Here is a 15747-nt window from a genome sequence, read left to right as displayed (position 1 = left end):
ATAAGGCAGAGTTCTCAGCTGATGTGCAGTGAGACTTCTAGAGATGGATAACCTTTCCCTGGGCAGTACAATAGTTTGTGTCTGCAAGTAACACCAGAGCTAAGCAGTGCCCATGGCAACTTATGGCTCCCCTCTATTTGTTTAGTATAGCCCAGCTTCCCAAAGAACAAAGCTCTGATTTTGTGGAGACAAGCGTGTGAATAAAAAATAAATGTCCTTTGCTTTCTGTTGAAGAAAAGCATAGATGAAATCCTGGCATGGATCTGAGGTTTGTATCTAATTTCTTCTGAATGGCAAGCTCACTTCATGTTGGCAGTATGTTTTCTTTGAAGCTCTTATCCAAAATGAATGCAGTAATTCCCCATGAAAGTTAAAATAATCTCTTTTTTTTTGCCATCAACAAGACCAAATGTAATTTGAATTGTACATTTAGTTGCATTAGGGCACCATGAGGTAAGAGGTAGTGTTCCAAACAGGCTTCTCTGTGGAAAATACTGTATTTGATCCTGTGGGAACGATGGTCTCATTCTCATGAGATTGATAGGACTCTCAAGCGTGCAAGCAAAAGAGGGGAGCTTGGATTGTTAGGGAAGTTTGCAGACAAAAAGGCAATGTGTCTTCTCCTGCAACTTTAAAGAGGCTTAGATTTGGATGGCAGAAACATTGCTCTCAAATCCTGACTGTTCTCCCCACACAGGGCAAGATAATCTCTTGTCCTGGCCACTGTTGACATTTTCACTGCCCCGGGGTCCCCGCTCACTTTGGCTGGTAGGGCTTGCAGACCTCTAACTCCTGCTTCTTCAGGTCGGATGAGACATGTTTGAAGAAGATAACTGGTCAGAATTGTTTCCTTAGAAAATATTGGTCGTGAGTAGTAAAGCTGAGATCTGTCCCGGTGGGTTGTGAGGGGAGCAGACAAGCTTGAGACCCCGGGTGCAGCTGTTAATTATTTGTGAAGTAGACACTGCTTTTCGGGGCCCCTGATCCAAATGCTCCCCCTCCAAATACAAGCCATGAAAGGTGATAATTTTGTTTGTAATTCTGTGCTGTTTTCCTCAGAACTCCATTTCTGCCCTGGTGTCCTTTGTGGAAGCTCTGGAGGTTGGCAACAGCAAGCACAAAAACCCTTATCACAACCTAATGCACACTGCAGGTGTGACATGGATGGTCTGTTATCTCCTTTTCTCCTTTTGAAGACTGACATAGCACTGAGTGCAGGAGACGGCTAAAGCCAGATAACATTGACAGGAACGGATTGAAGGCTTAAACAAAAAGAAATAATGAGCATATGGTACATTCCCACAGTCGTTGTCAAGACAGACAACAAATATCTTTGAAGGTGGGCTAGAGAAATTGAAAGCAGACAGATTCCAGAATGATGATCAACCACTACAGTTTGGGCTTGGCTGGCAGCTCAGAAAGTTGCTGGTCCACTCAGTGGGGAGGGTAAATGGTAGTGAAGGCTCAAACTGCCCAGGATACACATGTATCTCGTTCTGTTCCTTTTCTTACTTCTGGTTATTGCCACAGCCAGAAAAGGAAACAAAATGCTTTTTGGTCCTGTGTGACAACTTTTTGGCACCTGTTATTAGTTTTATCTTTTCCCAGCATCTCATTTGCCCTGGTCCCTGCATTGGCAGAAGTGTAGGGGCAAAGGTATCAGTGAAAGGGAGGTTCCTCTGTTCACTGTTTTGTGCTGTTCTCTTGTTACACCTTGGCCATTCAGGGGTTGCTCTCTTTGTGGCTGGTACCTGAAAACATGCACTTCTGTTCTTTTGTGCTTCATTTCACTGGGGTCTCTTTGCTAATGAGTGTGCAGAAGCAGCCAAGGTAAGCACTTGCAGGTGCAGGGATCTTTGCAGAACAGAGCAATGGTATCATCAAGGCAGATGAACCCAGATCAGCAGAAGCTGAAGCTGTTACTACAGCTCAAGCCTTCTTGAACATCCAGTCATTCCATTCATGCCCAGTCATTCTAGGCTCTGTAGCGAGGAACAGCTGAAGAAGAGGAATGAGAGAAACCCACGGCTGAACGTGTTTTGCCCCAACAAGATGCCAACACTGTCTCTTAGATGGGCTATATAAAATCCCCATAAAAGTTGCCAGTCAACATCACTGGTGGCAATGTGTGTTGGTAACACCTTTTTCTGCACAGCTTGCTGAGGAAGCTGAAGAAGTGATGCTGCCAGTGTGTACCGTGTGGTGGAGCAGAGGACAGAGAGGTGCAAGCTCACACGGCACAGCACAGCTCCTGACAGGTATTTTAGGCCCGTTTCAAGTACTGTAGAGCTGCTTATGCTCAGAAACAGTCTTTGTGCATATGGTCTGTCTTTGTGCACTCCCTTGATTGATACATGGATGTTGTTCTCAGTTATGAGGACAGATCAGGATGCCCTTCCCTGAGGGCATGCTCCAGGGCCTCCTCTAAATATGTCCTGAGTCTCCTGTCTTGAATGTAGACTCCACCTGTGCCTTGTGTTTACTGAAAGAGATTTGGAAGGAGTCAGACTTTATCTGTCTCAAGAGTTGATCCAAACGATTTTGATGGAATTTTGTCACTTGTTCCTGATTGTGTCTGAAGTAAATAAAAATTAAGTTAGATTTGCCACCAATAGAGCTGCCTACTCAAAATGGCCCATTAATCCTAAATTGCTCACTGCTGCTTTTAGGGCCATTAGTTAATGAAAATGCACTGCAGGCTGTAGTCAGTAAGACAAATACAACGTTGAGGACTGGAAATTGCAATGGATCCCATTTTTCCCTTTCAAACTATGGAAGAAGGGCAGTTTTCCCTTGGGGCTACTCTGTTTCAGAAAGTGCCTGGATGGAGCAGCTGCCCAAGTGCAGCAGCCCTCCTGCCTGTGTGTTTTCCAAACAGCCTTTTCCCAGCTTGCTGCTTCCTGGTCTGTTCATCATTTAGCTGTGTCATTCCAGTAGTCTGCTTTCACCACTTGTCCAGATATGGAAGGTGATACCAGCTTTTGAAGTGTCCTCTGGTGTCATGGGAGGAGGCCATTATATCCCTTCTTCCTGTTTGTAATGGGGCTGATTCAATGATCAACATTTCCTCTGTCTGTGGCTCATTAATACTGCATCTCTGCTGTGACAGATCTGGTCTCCTTCTGCAGGCCTTGAGGACAATTAATGGACAAAATCCATAATTTCAGTGTTTAGTTGCACCTTTTTCTTGCACTGGAAAATTCCAAGCTCTGTCAAAACATTACTTTTGTCCTCTCCTTAGGTGCAATCAGGGTTCAATACAGCTGGCCACCTCAACAGGTTAGACTTTTTCCATACACTCAACATACATACAACCTGATGGATGCCAGGTTATTTTTCTGCATTTTATAAACTTTTTGGGTGATCCAGGTGAAAGACTCTGGTGACAGTTACCCTACCTGGAGTACTCCAGCACAGGAAGGACATGGACCTGTTGGAGTGAGTTCAGAGGAGGACCACCACGATGATCAGAGGGATGGGGCACCTTTCCTTTCAGGAAAGGCTGAGAGAATTTGGGTTACTCAGCCTGGAGAAGGTTTTGGGGTGCCCTAGTTATGGCTTTCCAGTACCTGAAGGGAGCCTACAAGTTCTTGCAGTGACAGGACAAGGGAGAACAAGTTCAAACTGGAAGAGAGTAGGTTTAGATTAGTTTTTAGGAAAATATTCTTCTCTGTGAAGGTGATGAGGCACTGGAACAGGCTGCCTAGAGAAGTTGTGGAAGAGAGACTTGTTATGTCCCAATCCTGGAAGTGTTCAAAGCTGGATGGGGCTTTGAGTAACCCGGTCTAGTGAAAGGTGTCCCTGCCCATGGCACGGGGGTGGAACTAGATGATCTTTAAGGTCCCTGTCAACCCAAACCATTCTATGGTTCTGAGCTGTCCTGCTGACATGCTAATGCTTTGCAAAAATCCGTGTTTAGTGAAAAAGCCTTGGGGAAAAAAAATCTTAGGTGGTGTAAATAAACGTGGGATATTTCCCATCGCGCCTAAGTGCCCCTACCGCTTCAGCAGCTCACTGCTACACAGTACAGTCTTCCAAACTGCACCTGAGCACGTAGGAAACACAAAGGTAAAGTTGAAAAATAAAATAAAATAAAACAGCTGCTTTAGCTGGCTCGGCGGCGCGCGGGTCACGTGGGCGCGCCACCGCCAATCGGAGCACGCCACGGGCGCTCGCGAGGCTTCAGTCTCCATGGCAACGCTGGGCCCGCAGCCGTCCGAGCGCCGGCGGAGCGGCCGCCATGGTGAGTAGCGGGAGGGGGCCCGCCCGGCATTCCCGCTTCATTCCCGCTTCATCCCGGTATCCTGGCACCGAGGCGCTCCGCCCCGGGAGGCTGGCCCGCAGCAGGGGCAGGGGTGCGGCCTGTCGTCGTGCGGGAGCCGCTTGGGGCAGCTGCGGCCGCCACCTGCCCTCCCGGGCATCCCTGCCATCCATGCGGAGTCTCCCAGGGCTTGGGGTTTTTGCGGGATCCGGTGGCCAGGTGGCTTATCTGCGTATCAGAGTGGCTGATCACGAGTGGCCTGTGCTTATGTGTTTATTTACTAGTATAATTTCGTTTCTGTCTGTAATGTATAGAAGCTTTCAACTAAAAAAACCCTCCAGCAACAGCAAAGACGACATTAATTTAGTTTTCCGTGTGACCCCTCATCTGCAATATGTGGGACTTGGTGGGCAACATCGGTCTTGCAGCCACATTGTAAGAGCTGGTTTTAATTTAGTGCTGCTTCCTCGGCTGCATTGAGTTTCCAGAGTATTTGTCAGAACCCAGGACATCCCTCTGGCTGTCCTGAGCAGCCAAGACCCCTGCCAGGGGGCTCAGAGACCCTGGCACAGAGCCCAAGATGCCTGTGGTTTTGATTATGACCTGTGGAGCAAGTTACCAACCTTAGATGAAGATCTGCAAGCTGCAACAGTTAAGTAGAATGGTAGTGAATTTATCATGGGGTAAAAAAGTAGATTTTGAGGTTTTTAGAATGGAGATTCAGAGGGGCAAGATGAAGAGGTCTGGGCGTGTCCAGCCTTTCTTTTTGACCTCCATCTTCTGCTGTGATGTTGGCACTTACAGATTGGTTTAGAGTAGAAGCTCACTGTCTAACATAGGTGGTAATTATGAGAAAGTAATTGTAAACATTGTATATGTAGTTTTTAGTATAAAGACATAACACCGCCCTAGGGGCAGACGGAATGCCTCGGACTGTCTTGCTGAGTGGACCTCAGCAGGCCAGGAGAAAGAACTTTATAGATAAGATGCAATAAACAACCTTGAGACCGAGAACTGAAGAGCTCTGACTCCTTCTTCAAGTGCTGGGCTGAGAAAAGAGACTTTTGAACTTCTCTCAAGGTCACTCTGACCAGCTAGAGACCCCAACAAGTATTGATTGATCATCCAGGTATCCCAGGATAGCATTGTCACTGGAGCTTCCCTAAGGACAAGGTGATCAGATGAACTGTTTTGTCTGAGTTAGTACATTGCTGTCTCTCCCCAGCATCAGCCAAGCTAACAAAGTACATTGGAGTAAATGAAATGGACCTGCCTTTGCATCAGCTCTCCAGGGACTGTGGTGACAAACTCCCAGTCGTGCCCTGTTGTGCCTCCTTGTCACTCATGCTACCTGCATGAGCTGTGTAGTTCTAGTGTGGTTGCCAATGCCAATAATCCTTTGAAATAGAGGCACACATAAAAGGGCCACTTAGCCAGCTCTAAAATTACTTCCTTCTTAATTTGCCCTGGCAATATTTGTTTCTGGGTGTCCTGGTTTAGGGCTGCTGAGAAACAAATTCAGGTTATCACTTAAGATCTTCTTCTTCATCAAAACCAGCACAGGCAGCAGGTTGAGGGAAGTGATTCCCCCCCTCTGCTCTCATGAGACCCCATCTGGAGTGCTGCATACAGTTCTGGTGTTTCCAGCTTAGGAAGGACATGGAGGTGTTGGAGCAAGTCCAGAGGAAGAACATGAAGCTGATAAGAGCACTGGAGCACTTCCCCTATGAAAATAGACAAGTTGGGGGTGTTCAGCCTGGAGAAGAGAAGGTTGTGGAGAGACCTCACAGCAACCTTCCAGTAATTGGAGGGGGGCTATAGGGAAGCCAGAGAGGGACTCTTCATCAGAAACTGCAGCAATAGGACAGGGAGTAATGGGCACTAATTGAAAGAGAGTAGGTTTAGATTAGATATATGGAAAAAAATTTCATTGTGAGGGTGGTGAGGCACTGCAACAGGTTGCCCAGAGAAATTATGGATGCCCCATCCCTGGCAGTGTTCAAAGCCAGGTTGGATGGAGCTCTGAGTAACCTGGTCTAGTGGAGGTGTCCCTGCCTGTGGCAGGGAGTTGGAACTAGATAGTCTTTAAGGTCCTTTCCAACACAAACATTCTGTGGTTCTGTGAGAGTTTACATAAGTCTCAAGAGTTTACATAAAAAGTAACAAACATAACATACTTTCCTCTGGGCTTTTTGTTAGTACATCTATGAAAGATACATCATTCAGCTACATTATGCATGTGTAATGTAATACCAGGATATATTTATCTAAGAGCTTCGTCTCCTGTACAGTCCTTCTGGTTCTGTTTCTCTGATTGCCTCTGTCTCTGATTTTGTATGACTTTTTGGAGGTTACTTGAGCCCTTCCTTCCAAGTACTGGAGCTTTCTCACCCACCTATGAGAGGTACATAGGGACTCCATATACTAAAATATGGTTGTTTTTCACCATGCTAGTTAGCATGCTAACCCTGTGAAAGCAGCCACAGAAACTAGTCAGAAGGCAAGTGTTCACAGTAGTTATGCTCATTTTGCCTTATATTTGTGCTTGTATCCTCCTCCACAGGCAGAGCTGGGCGTTAATGAGCACCACCAGAATGAAGTGGTCAGCTACATGCGCTTCGCTCGTTTCAAGCGTGGCATGTGTCTCAAAACAGTGGATTCTTGTTTCCAGGACCTCAAGGACAGCAGGTGCTGTGTGGGGTGGTGCTGAGCAAGCATAAAGCAAAATATGCTAGCAGCAGTGGCAGGTTTGAATACTTTATGTGGCGAGTTTTCTCCATTTAGGTTTGTATGTTCTTGTATTTTCCAGAAGTTACAAGTCAAATGCTTTTAAACCCAAGCTTGTCAAATTCTTAGGAATTAACAGAGATATTGACAGCATGACATTGCTTCATATCTTGCTTCTGATTTGTAAATTCAACGCAAGGCTGTAGCTGAATTAATATTTGTGATTTTAATGATTTAAAGAGAAAATTCAACTAAAATAACCAATTAGTAATGCTGTGGTCATTTAATATTGACTGACAGTGGATGTTTTTAGGAAACATTGCATTATATCAGTGGTGCCTGTGTAGTGAGATCTCATAACAAGGCAGAATTGTTACCTTTATCACACCTGACTCATCTTGACCTCTCTGTTTAGACTCGTTGAAGAGACCTTCACAGTTGACGAGGTGATAGACATGCTGGATGGGCTGCAGAGTGTTGTACACAGCGAAGTGGAGTCAGAGCTCATAAACACAACTTACACCAACGTTTTACTTCTGAGACAGCTCTTCTCACAGGCTGAGAAATGGTACCTGAAGTTACAGACAGATGTCTCTGACTTGGAGAATCGGTAACAGCTGTTGGACTATACTTGCAACAATAAGAAAACATCAAAGTGTTGACTATTTGCATTCTTTTCCTAACCATAGAAACCTATTCTTTTACTATTGAATCAGTGATAGGTTAGCTTCAATGTTTCCATCTATAAAATAGCAAGATACAAAATAATTTCAAAATTGTGAGCAAGATGTTTGATTAGTAATATTCTTACTTGAATTAATCATGTAGGAGCTGGTGACTGGACTCAATTAAAACTTTTGTTGTCTGGTTAGATTATATTTTAATAAAGGATGCTAAATCTATTGTAATGCATGTATCATGCCATTGTATGACATGATCTGTTGCATTTATGGTATTTGAGTCGGGCTTCATCCTGTTCTTCTGACAAGAATTTTACATGCAAGAAAAAGCATAGCAGCAGCCTGGTAAAATGTGTTTCTTAGTGTAGCTCTTAGTAAAGAAATGTCTCCTTATATTTTTCTTTGGTAAATAAATGCCTCTTTATTTTTTTTTCAAGAGAATTATTGGACCAGGTTGCTGAGTTTGAAAAATCAGAATATACCTCTTCAAACAAAAAGGTAGAATTTTATTTTAATCAAATGTCATGTGGACTCATGACAGATGTTTAAAATGCCTAATATTGACTGTCTGTGCTTAGGAGAAAACCAGAACCAAAACCCCACCCTTTCTTTTTCAAAACAGTCTTTGAAACTCTCCAAAAAGTCACATTTTGCATTTTGGCACCAAGGCTCTCTCTGAAGTGCCTTGACTGTTTCCAGAGTGCCTGTTCTGCCCTTCTGGGGTGTGCCTCACACACCTCATCCCACGGTCAGCCAGATCAGGATGTGTTGAAGCCTCTGCTCCTGGGTTCCCTTCCCCTGGCACCTGGGCTGAGACTGGGACATTCACTTGTGCCAAAATGGACCCAAGAGCTGAGAAGATTGCACAGTAGAGATATCACTCTAGTTTGTCTTGCATGAATATGGCTGCAAACCTTATTAAAGGTGTATTTATGTATATTATATTGTATTTAAATATATAAAATACATGTTATTTTTAATACCTTAAATGAGAAAATTATTTGGAGCTTTGTAGATACTTTTTACTCTTACAATCACTCAAATATTATGTTCCCCTTACTCCTTTTTTCTTTTGGTTGCTGCAGGATTGTCAGTCTTCTGTAGAACCATGTTTGCAATACTTTTATGTCTCTGTGCACTGTCTTTGTTTAACTTAAGCTCAAAGCTCCATAATTTAGGAGCCAAGGAAGCAGTAAAAAATGAATTTGAAATAAAAGGTTGTTCATTTGCTTTGCAAAAGAAAGCTGAATTGACTATCAGTAGTTATTTTACAGGCTAAAGAGTACTTTTCTTACCCCTAAAAATATGTATAATTTAATATTTTCACCTTTGTTATTTCTTTAGTCCACTGCAGATCCCATTAAACCAAAACTTGCTCCATTAAATGAAGGTGGATCAGAGCTGCTAAACAAGGTAAGAGCTTGACTGTTCAGGCAGTTGTGGTCAATGATCATTCTGCTTATGCAAATGAACTGAATAACTGTACAGTAATATTTATATAATGTGTCTGTCACTATACAGACATCACAGTAATATATCCCAGAATATAAAGTAAAATACTAGTAAATTAATAAACATTGTAAAGCATCAGAAATTTATTGTGCACTTATGATCTCTAACATGTATCGCAGTATCAACCCCTCTTTTGCAAAAACATTCTGGTCTTTGTAGTAATTTATTTTTCCTTTTAATGGAGTAAAATAGTAAATTAGTTCCATACAGCTAGCTGGAGCTTCAACAAAGAAGTAAATTAAAATATTCAGCTGGCTGAAATGACCAGGTTATTGAACATTTTCTGTATCACCTCAAGTCAATCTTATTACATCCATTCTTTTTTGTTTTGTAAGTTGGTTAAATTCCTCCTGAAGAAACTGGCACTTAAAGAATTTGGACTTTACTGGTTTTGAAAACATTTGATTTCTAACTTGCTAAACATTTTCAGAATTAGGAAACACTTTCTTGTACTTAATACTATCAATAGTTTTTATTAGGTATTGTACTCATTTCATTCACCTGCACTTTTCTAAAATGTCACACTTTTTACAGTACCCTTTTAAGTTTTTGATTATCAAGATAATTATCAAGGAGTTTTATTTTCTGTCTTCTCTCCTGTATTCCCAAATGATGTGTTGAGTACAATGTCTGTCTCAAATTGTTGTTATTCACTGCAATAATTAAAACATTCAAAGAACTCAGGCTCGTGTTTTGCTTATAGGTTAATGTAGTTCTCTTCCAAAAATAATTTCATAACAATTTTTCTTGAATATGTATATCTGTTGTCTTTTTTTCCCCCAAAATCATTCAAAGTTCATGTGGTGAATTTACTCTGATGAAACATGGGTATTTCCTGTGACACAGAACAGGAGATGCAGTAACCTGGTATTTGTCTCTTTTGAAAAGGAACTGCAGATAAATTCTTCCTTACCTCTTGATTGAAAATATGAATTATAAGCAACAATGTGATTTGCATCCCTAAACATGCAATTTTTAATCATGAATCTTGTTACTAACAAGATACTGATCTCAATAATCTCAATGCAGTAAAGCATGTGTTTAAGTGAACAGCCCTATATGTTACAGTAGAATTGGAGACTTAAATTGCTTTCTCACTGAGGCAAAAAAACCACAATAAATTAATGAATTATTGATTTCTTGTGGAGGCCATTTTTATAAGCATTTAGGATCTCTTTTGTTTTCTGAAGTTATGAAGTGTATTTTCTTCCCTGAAATATTTGCAAAATCCAAAATGGCACCAGGGTGTGTTCACAAACATTTTCTTGTTCTTTAACCCAAAGACAGTTGCTCATCTCCAAGAAGAAAATGAAAAATTGAAGACCAGACTTAGGACCATAGAAACACAGGTAAGTTGCCTGTAATCTTGAATGCTTAATGTTGGTTACATATTTAAAATTATCTAAATAATAATCCCATGGTTATTATTCTTATGTTTTCAGTTAAAATACATTTCCGAGGTTTTAAATTTTCGATGTATTGCAGGCTACTGCTGCCCTAGATGAGAAGTCCAAGCTGGAGAAGTCACTGAGGGATTTACAGATGATCCAAGGAGATCAGAAGGTAAATATAATTATATCCCTCTGCTCCCATTTAACACAACTGCTGCCAGCACATCCAAAATGTTGGTCTGTATGGTGTGTTCCTGTTCTGGCAAATACAAGAGTTTAAGTTAGTGTTGTTCCTGCTGGTCTGTCAGTCAGCAGGTAATCCATAACATTAGTTGATGTTATGACATGTATTCAGGAACTATCAGGAAGTAGTATTCCAGAAGTCATATTCCCAGGGCTGATACTTGTATTAACAGACACAAATCTCTGTCTGTCTGTTTCTTCATGTTTAGAGTGGTACCTGTCGTCGTCAAGGTGGTCACGACACAAAGCAGAGACCACAAGCAGTCTCAGATGGAACTCTATATTATTGAACATGGCTGACCTTTTATATACTTTCTAATTGTTTATACTTCTTCTGTCCTAACTATTAGCTACAATAAATCAACATAACACTATGAGTAAAAAGTTACAGTGACTTCAGCTAACTTTCTAAAAATACTTCGTCCAGCTACAAAGTTCTCTTCTTATCTTTTTTCAGCTCCTCACTTCTCTTAGTCTCCTTAGTTACAGCCTTGGAGAAAACTCCTTATCAGCTTCTTCTTGCTTCTCAGCTTCTTCTCACTCCTTTAGCCAACAAGCCTGCTGTTAACCCCTTCCACAGATACCTAACCTGGTTTTTAGACCAACAATAAAACACTAATTCTTTCATGCATTTGTCACTTGATGTTGACAGGAACAAGCCAGACTTGCTGCTTGTTTGATTTTTTTGTAGTTCTCCCTATAACAGCATACTGTTAAAACTGTTTCATTTTTTTATTTTTATTACTTGAGGTTCCTAATCTGTTTTGTAAATGAGGACTCCAGCATGGTGAGGTGCTGCTGGCAAAAAAATGTAAGAAGCCTCAAGTCATGTTGACACAAATAACTTTCTTCATGTCACCTGAGTACTCTTCTAAGTTTCTACATTTATTTGTCAATAATTAAAATTCTCCAAAGTTTGTTCATATGTAATTGTGTCTTAAATTTAAAACGTTTCAGTTCAGGCTTTCAACAAAATTAGAAGACTTTAATCCCATTATTTTGAGTAATTGACTTTAAAATTCCTGCAATATTTACAGATTAGGAAGCGAGGTTCAAGATAATAAAACATTTCTATTTTAATTTTCACATTTTAATCCTGATTTCTTTTTATTTTGCTTTCTACCTGGTTTATGGTATGTACTTGATTTTCTTAATATGTTAAAAGTTTACTTAGTAGCTTTCAAAATTGTATTCAATAATATTTTTTAATAGGGAACTTGATTAATCAGTCATGGCAAATATTTTCTTTCTCTGTTTTGTTAAACTTTAAATTATTAAAGGTTTAAAATATAAAGGGGTGTATTAAATCCTGGATAATACTGTTTGTAGTGTTAAAAGATTGGAACCAAATCTCATCCTGCTTTTCTGGTTAAATATGAATTGGTGTCAGGCCTCAGTGTCAGGGCTGCTGTGTATCTTCAGCTTTCATGCCCTTTTTTGCCCTCTGTAATCTGTCACTTTCAGTTGTTCATAAAGCAGTAGATTTCAAACTCTTTGAGCAAATAAATGACTGCCAAACCACAACTAGTTCTTAGGGATCACTCATCAGATTGTTTTTTTTTTTTTAATTAATAGTTAACAGATAGCTTCATATAGAAAGTGTGAGTTACAGTAACTGGGAGTAACTCCCAGCAGTAACTGGGAGTAACTGCTTTGTCAGTTCAGTTTAATTTGAAGATTTAGAATTTTTGCATAAATGACTTATGTCATGGTTAGTAAATAACAATTAAAATGTAAAAAATGGATGTGCTTATCAACACTGCAGCCTTGGACTCTGTCTCAGAATTCAAAATAAGCTTTTCATCTGTACAGGTACTACTATCCTGTTCTCAAGTCTTATGTTCCAGACAGAAAAAGGAACAAGGCTTTCTTAGGTTTTAGATTTTGTTGTTTTAAGGTGCTTCTAGTTCAGCCTCATCCTGAGTCATGACACTTTTGAGTTTGAAACCTAAAATGTTTTGTGTTTGGTTTTATTTAAATGAAAATCCATAGGACAGTTACATGATCATAACATTTTATGACTCAGAACTGATATCCAGAAAAGTTTCAGTTGATTCTTCTCATAAGGAACAAGAAAGTTGCTTTGCAACTTGGAGCCTCTTTGTGTAAGACACCTGAGAACGGTGCAGTGTTGGTACCTGGCTGAGAGTGTGAGCCTTTACACTTTCAGCCTTTCCTACCTGTCCCGCACTAACAGCTTTGGAAATGTTTCAAAAAACATTGCAGCGTAGACATTCAGATCTTAAATGGTAATTTACTGTTTCTGTGTGGTAAACAACTTCTTGTAATATGATTCATCCTCTGGCTCTAGCAAATTCATAAAGCAGCAAAGTACAGGAACTTAAAATTTCATCTTGGCTGAGAAGACATTCCAGCCATCTTTAAAAAGCATTTATTAACAAGTTTTTTAAGTTATAAATCAGTCCCTGCTCTAAGTTCTTTTGTAGTTGAAGCACTTCTCATTTAGACTTTACAGGAGTAACTTGTACATAATTTTTAAAAGTGAAGGTGTACCTACTTTGTGTGGAATTTGGCACTAAAAATTTTAATTATTTCTTCTCTTGAATTTGATGTATTTTAAATATTTCTTCTTGAAGAATAATGCAAACCAGGATATCACTGAACTGGAGAATAAAGTGGCAGCTCTGAAATCCCAGTTTGAGAAGACTTTGAATGACACTACTGCAAACCAAAAATTCTTGGAAGAGGACTTGGTGACAACAAAACATGACTTACTGAAGGTTCAGGATCAGCTATCCACAGCTGAAAAGGTTAGCATTGTATTGTAATGTGAAGATGCATTCCTTACTCACATTTTAACTGATTAGTGATTAAACAAGCATAAGCTACAGGATGCAGAGTTTACCAGGCCACACTTCTGCCCTTGTATTTTTGTTATTTCAGTGGCAAAACACGTGAAACCTAAAATAGCAAACCCACAACTAACTGCCTGGTTATAATTAGATGAATATTAAAAAATTGACTATTTGTCTCAAGAGAAATTTTTAAATGAAAAGTGTATTCCCAGTCTTCTGAAGACTTTTATCTTGATTTTGTTAGAAAATGAAGTTGAGGTATCTATGGCTGCCCCAGTAATCTCCTTTGAATCTACCAGCTGACTTTATCTAAATTTGAGTGAAGTTACAGAAAACTAGTATTGTCAAACTTGAGGAGGAAAAGCAAGTTGTGTTTTTTAAAAAATATTTTTTTCTCCAGTCTTCATAATATGTAAATAATATGTTGATGTTATTATGTAGGAACTGGAGAAGAAATTTCAGCAAACAGCTGCCTATCGCAACATGAAAGAGATTCTCACCAAGAAGAATGAGCAGATAAAGGATCTGCGTAGAAGACTTTCCAAGTAAGTGATGCTGCCCTGTCTGCCTCAACAAGATCCTTGCTCTGGATCCATGTTCTGCTCCCTTTTTGTCTCTAAAACAGTCAATACATTTTCCCTTAAAAAGAACTTCTAACAGGCTATACTTTGATTTTTAACAAACCAGTCCTTTGAATGGATGTTTGGTGTGGTTAGGGCAGCTGCCATGTAGCAAGTAATGAGAGAATTTAGTGTGGAGAGCATACAGGGTATTCATGGCTATGGTAGGTAAGTCCTCAGGTGCTACACACAGAGAAATACAGATGGCAGATGTTCCAGGTGCTTGGGCAATTGGTTGGGTTTGTGGGTCGGTCATTCCTTCATTTTACTATTTGGTAAACTGGCCAGTTTTAAAAGGAGAAAATAGTCTAAAAAGTAAATTAATTTGTCTGTGGCTTAAGTCATAGAGCAAATCTTGACAGAAATGTGTCACTCTTGGGTGTAATTTATTGCTTTGGTTTCTTTAGAGACAAAATGTCTTTGGAGTATTTTCTAGTCTGTTTTAATAATTTTTCTATTTATTCCTTTTTAATCCTAGATATGAGTCAGAGGACTGAAATACCAAAAAGCATCTGATCTATCAGAAGTTGTCATGGAAAGAAAATGTGGGCTGGTATTATTTTTCAATAATTTTTGTTTTGAATGTTATATTCTTTCCTTCTAGTGTTTAAAATAACTCTTTATTAATATTAATTTCACACTGAAACTCTTACCTTACTTCCTTGTAAACCTACAGTTTATAGGTATTAGTTTCTGAAGTCATGTTTTAATGGTTAACCATTGACATTCCTTGAGAAATAGCAAACAGGACCTTGTTGAAGAACTGAGAACATTCCCTACAAAAAAAAAAGGAGTTTATTTTTGTTAAAAAAAGGGGGGGGAAAAGACCAAAAATATATGCATTAGAGTTTTTGATGTCTTCAAGGTGGAAACTCCAGTTGTTACTTTTGTGTAGTTAATGTAGTTATGAAGTAGCATTATATGTAAGAATTCCATCAGTGAGAGAGTAGGAGGATCAAAAAAGAAACACTGATTCTGTAGTGTTACTTCACACTGGATATGTCATAGTTCAGCAAAGTCTGGCCAGTAGCATTTTTCTAGTGGGTGTTCATTAGATGAGATAAATATGCTTTATGGCCAGAGACCCTTTCAAATAAAGTTGTGCTTTTTCACTTTAATTGATTTAAAGCAAATTTGAACATCAGAAGACAGATTCTGATTTTGCCAGTATTCTAAATATTGAGATGATAATCTAAATATGCATAGGAAAGTTAGTGGAAGAACATGGGAGAAAACTTATTTTAGATGTTTTCATCTCCTTTCTTAATGTAACCTCACCAGAAAACAGCTTACTTCTCTTGTGTCTTCTACTTGTAATGCTCTGCCTTGCATTTGTTTGTCAGTTGCCTAATAGTGCATTCTACTTGTTCATCTGTCCCTGTTCATATGTATCATGTATTTTACTTCAAATAAAATACTATGTTTTCAAACATTTGATCTTTAAGGAGCTGGAGTTTTTTAATAGGAGTGTTTTGTATAGCTGTTTTTTTAATATCT

The 15747-nt window shown here is 39.7% G+C and overlaps 1 protein-coding gene across 1 annotated transcript; it reads left to right on the top strand.

The window, feature by feature from the left end:
- The first annotated feature begins 4152 nt into the window (after positions 1-4152).
- Positions 4153-15682, top strand: LZTFL1 (leucine zipper transcription factor like 1). The gene is made up of 10 exons (XM_036399194.1): positions 4153-4243; positions 6825-6949; positions 7404-7598; positions 8106-8166; positions 9013-9081; positions 10464-10529; positions 10666-10743; positions 13412-13585; positions 14072-14175; positions 14729-15682. The coding sequence occupies exons 1-10, from the start codon at positions 4241-4243 to the stop codon at positions 14745-14747; spliced, it is 894 nt and encodes a 297-aa protein (XP_036255087.1). The 5' UTR covers positions 4153-4240; the 3' UTR covers positions 14748-15682.
- Positions 15683-15747: the final 65 nt, after the last annotated feature.

Source organism: Molothrus ater, chromosome 1 (genome assembly GCF_012460135.2).
Source record: "Molothrus ater isolate BHLD 08-10-18 breed brown headed cowbird chromosome 1, BPBGC_Mater_1.1, whole genome shotgun sequence".
Lineage (NCBI taxonomy): Eukaryota > Metazoa > Chordata > Aves > Passeriformes > Icteridae > Molothrus > Molothrus ater.
This window is presented reverse-complemented; position numbering and strand designations above follow the sequence as displayed.

What these genes read in the sequence shown, in the direction of transcription:
- LZTFL1 (XM_036399194.1), top strand. An exon ending in GTCTCTGACTTGGAGAATCG is followed by an intron (nt 7,599 to 8,105) that starts GTAACAGCTGTT and finishes TTTTTTTTCAAG; the next exon opens with AGAATTATTGGACCAGGTTG. An exon ending in TGATCCAAGGAGATCAGAAG is followed by an intron (nt 10,744 to 13,411) that starts GTAAATATAATT and finishes TTCTTCTTGAAG; the next exon opens with AATAATGCAAACCAGGATAT.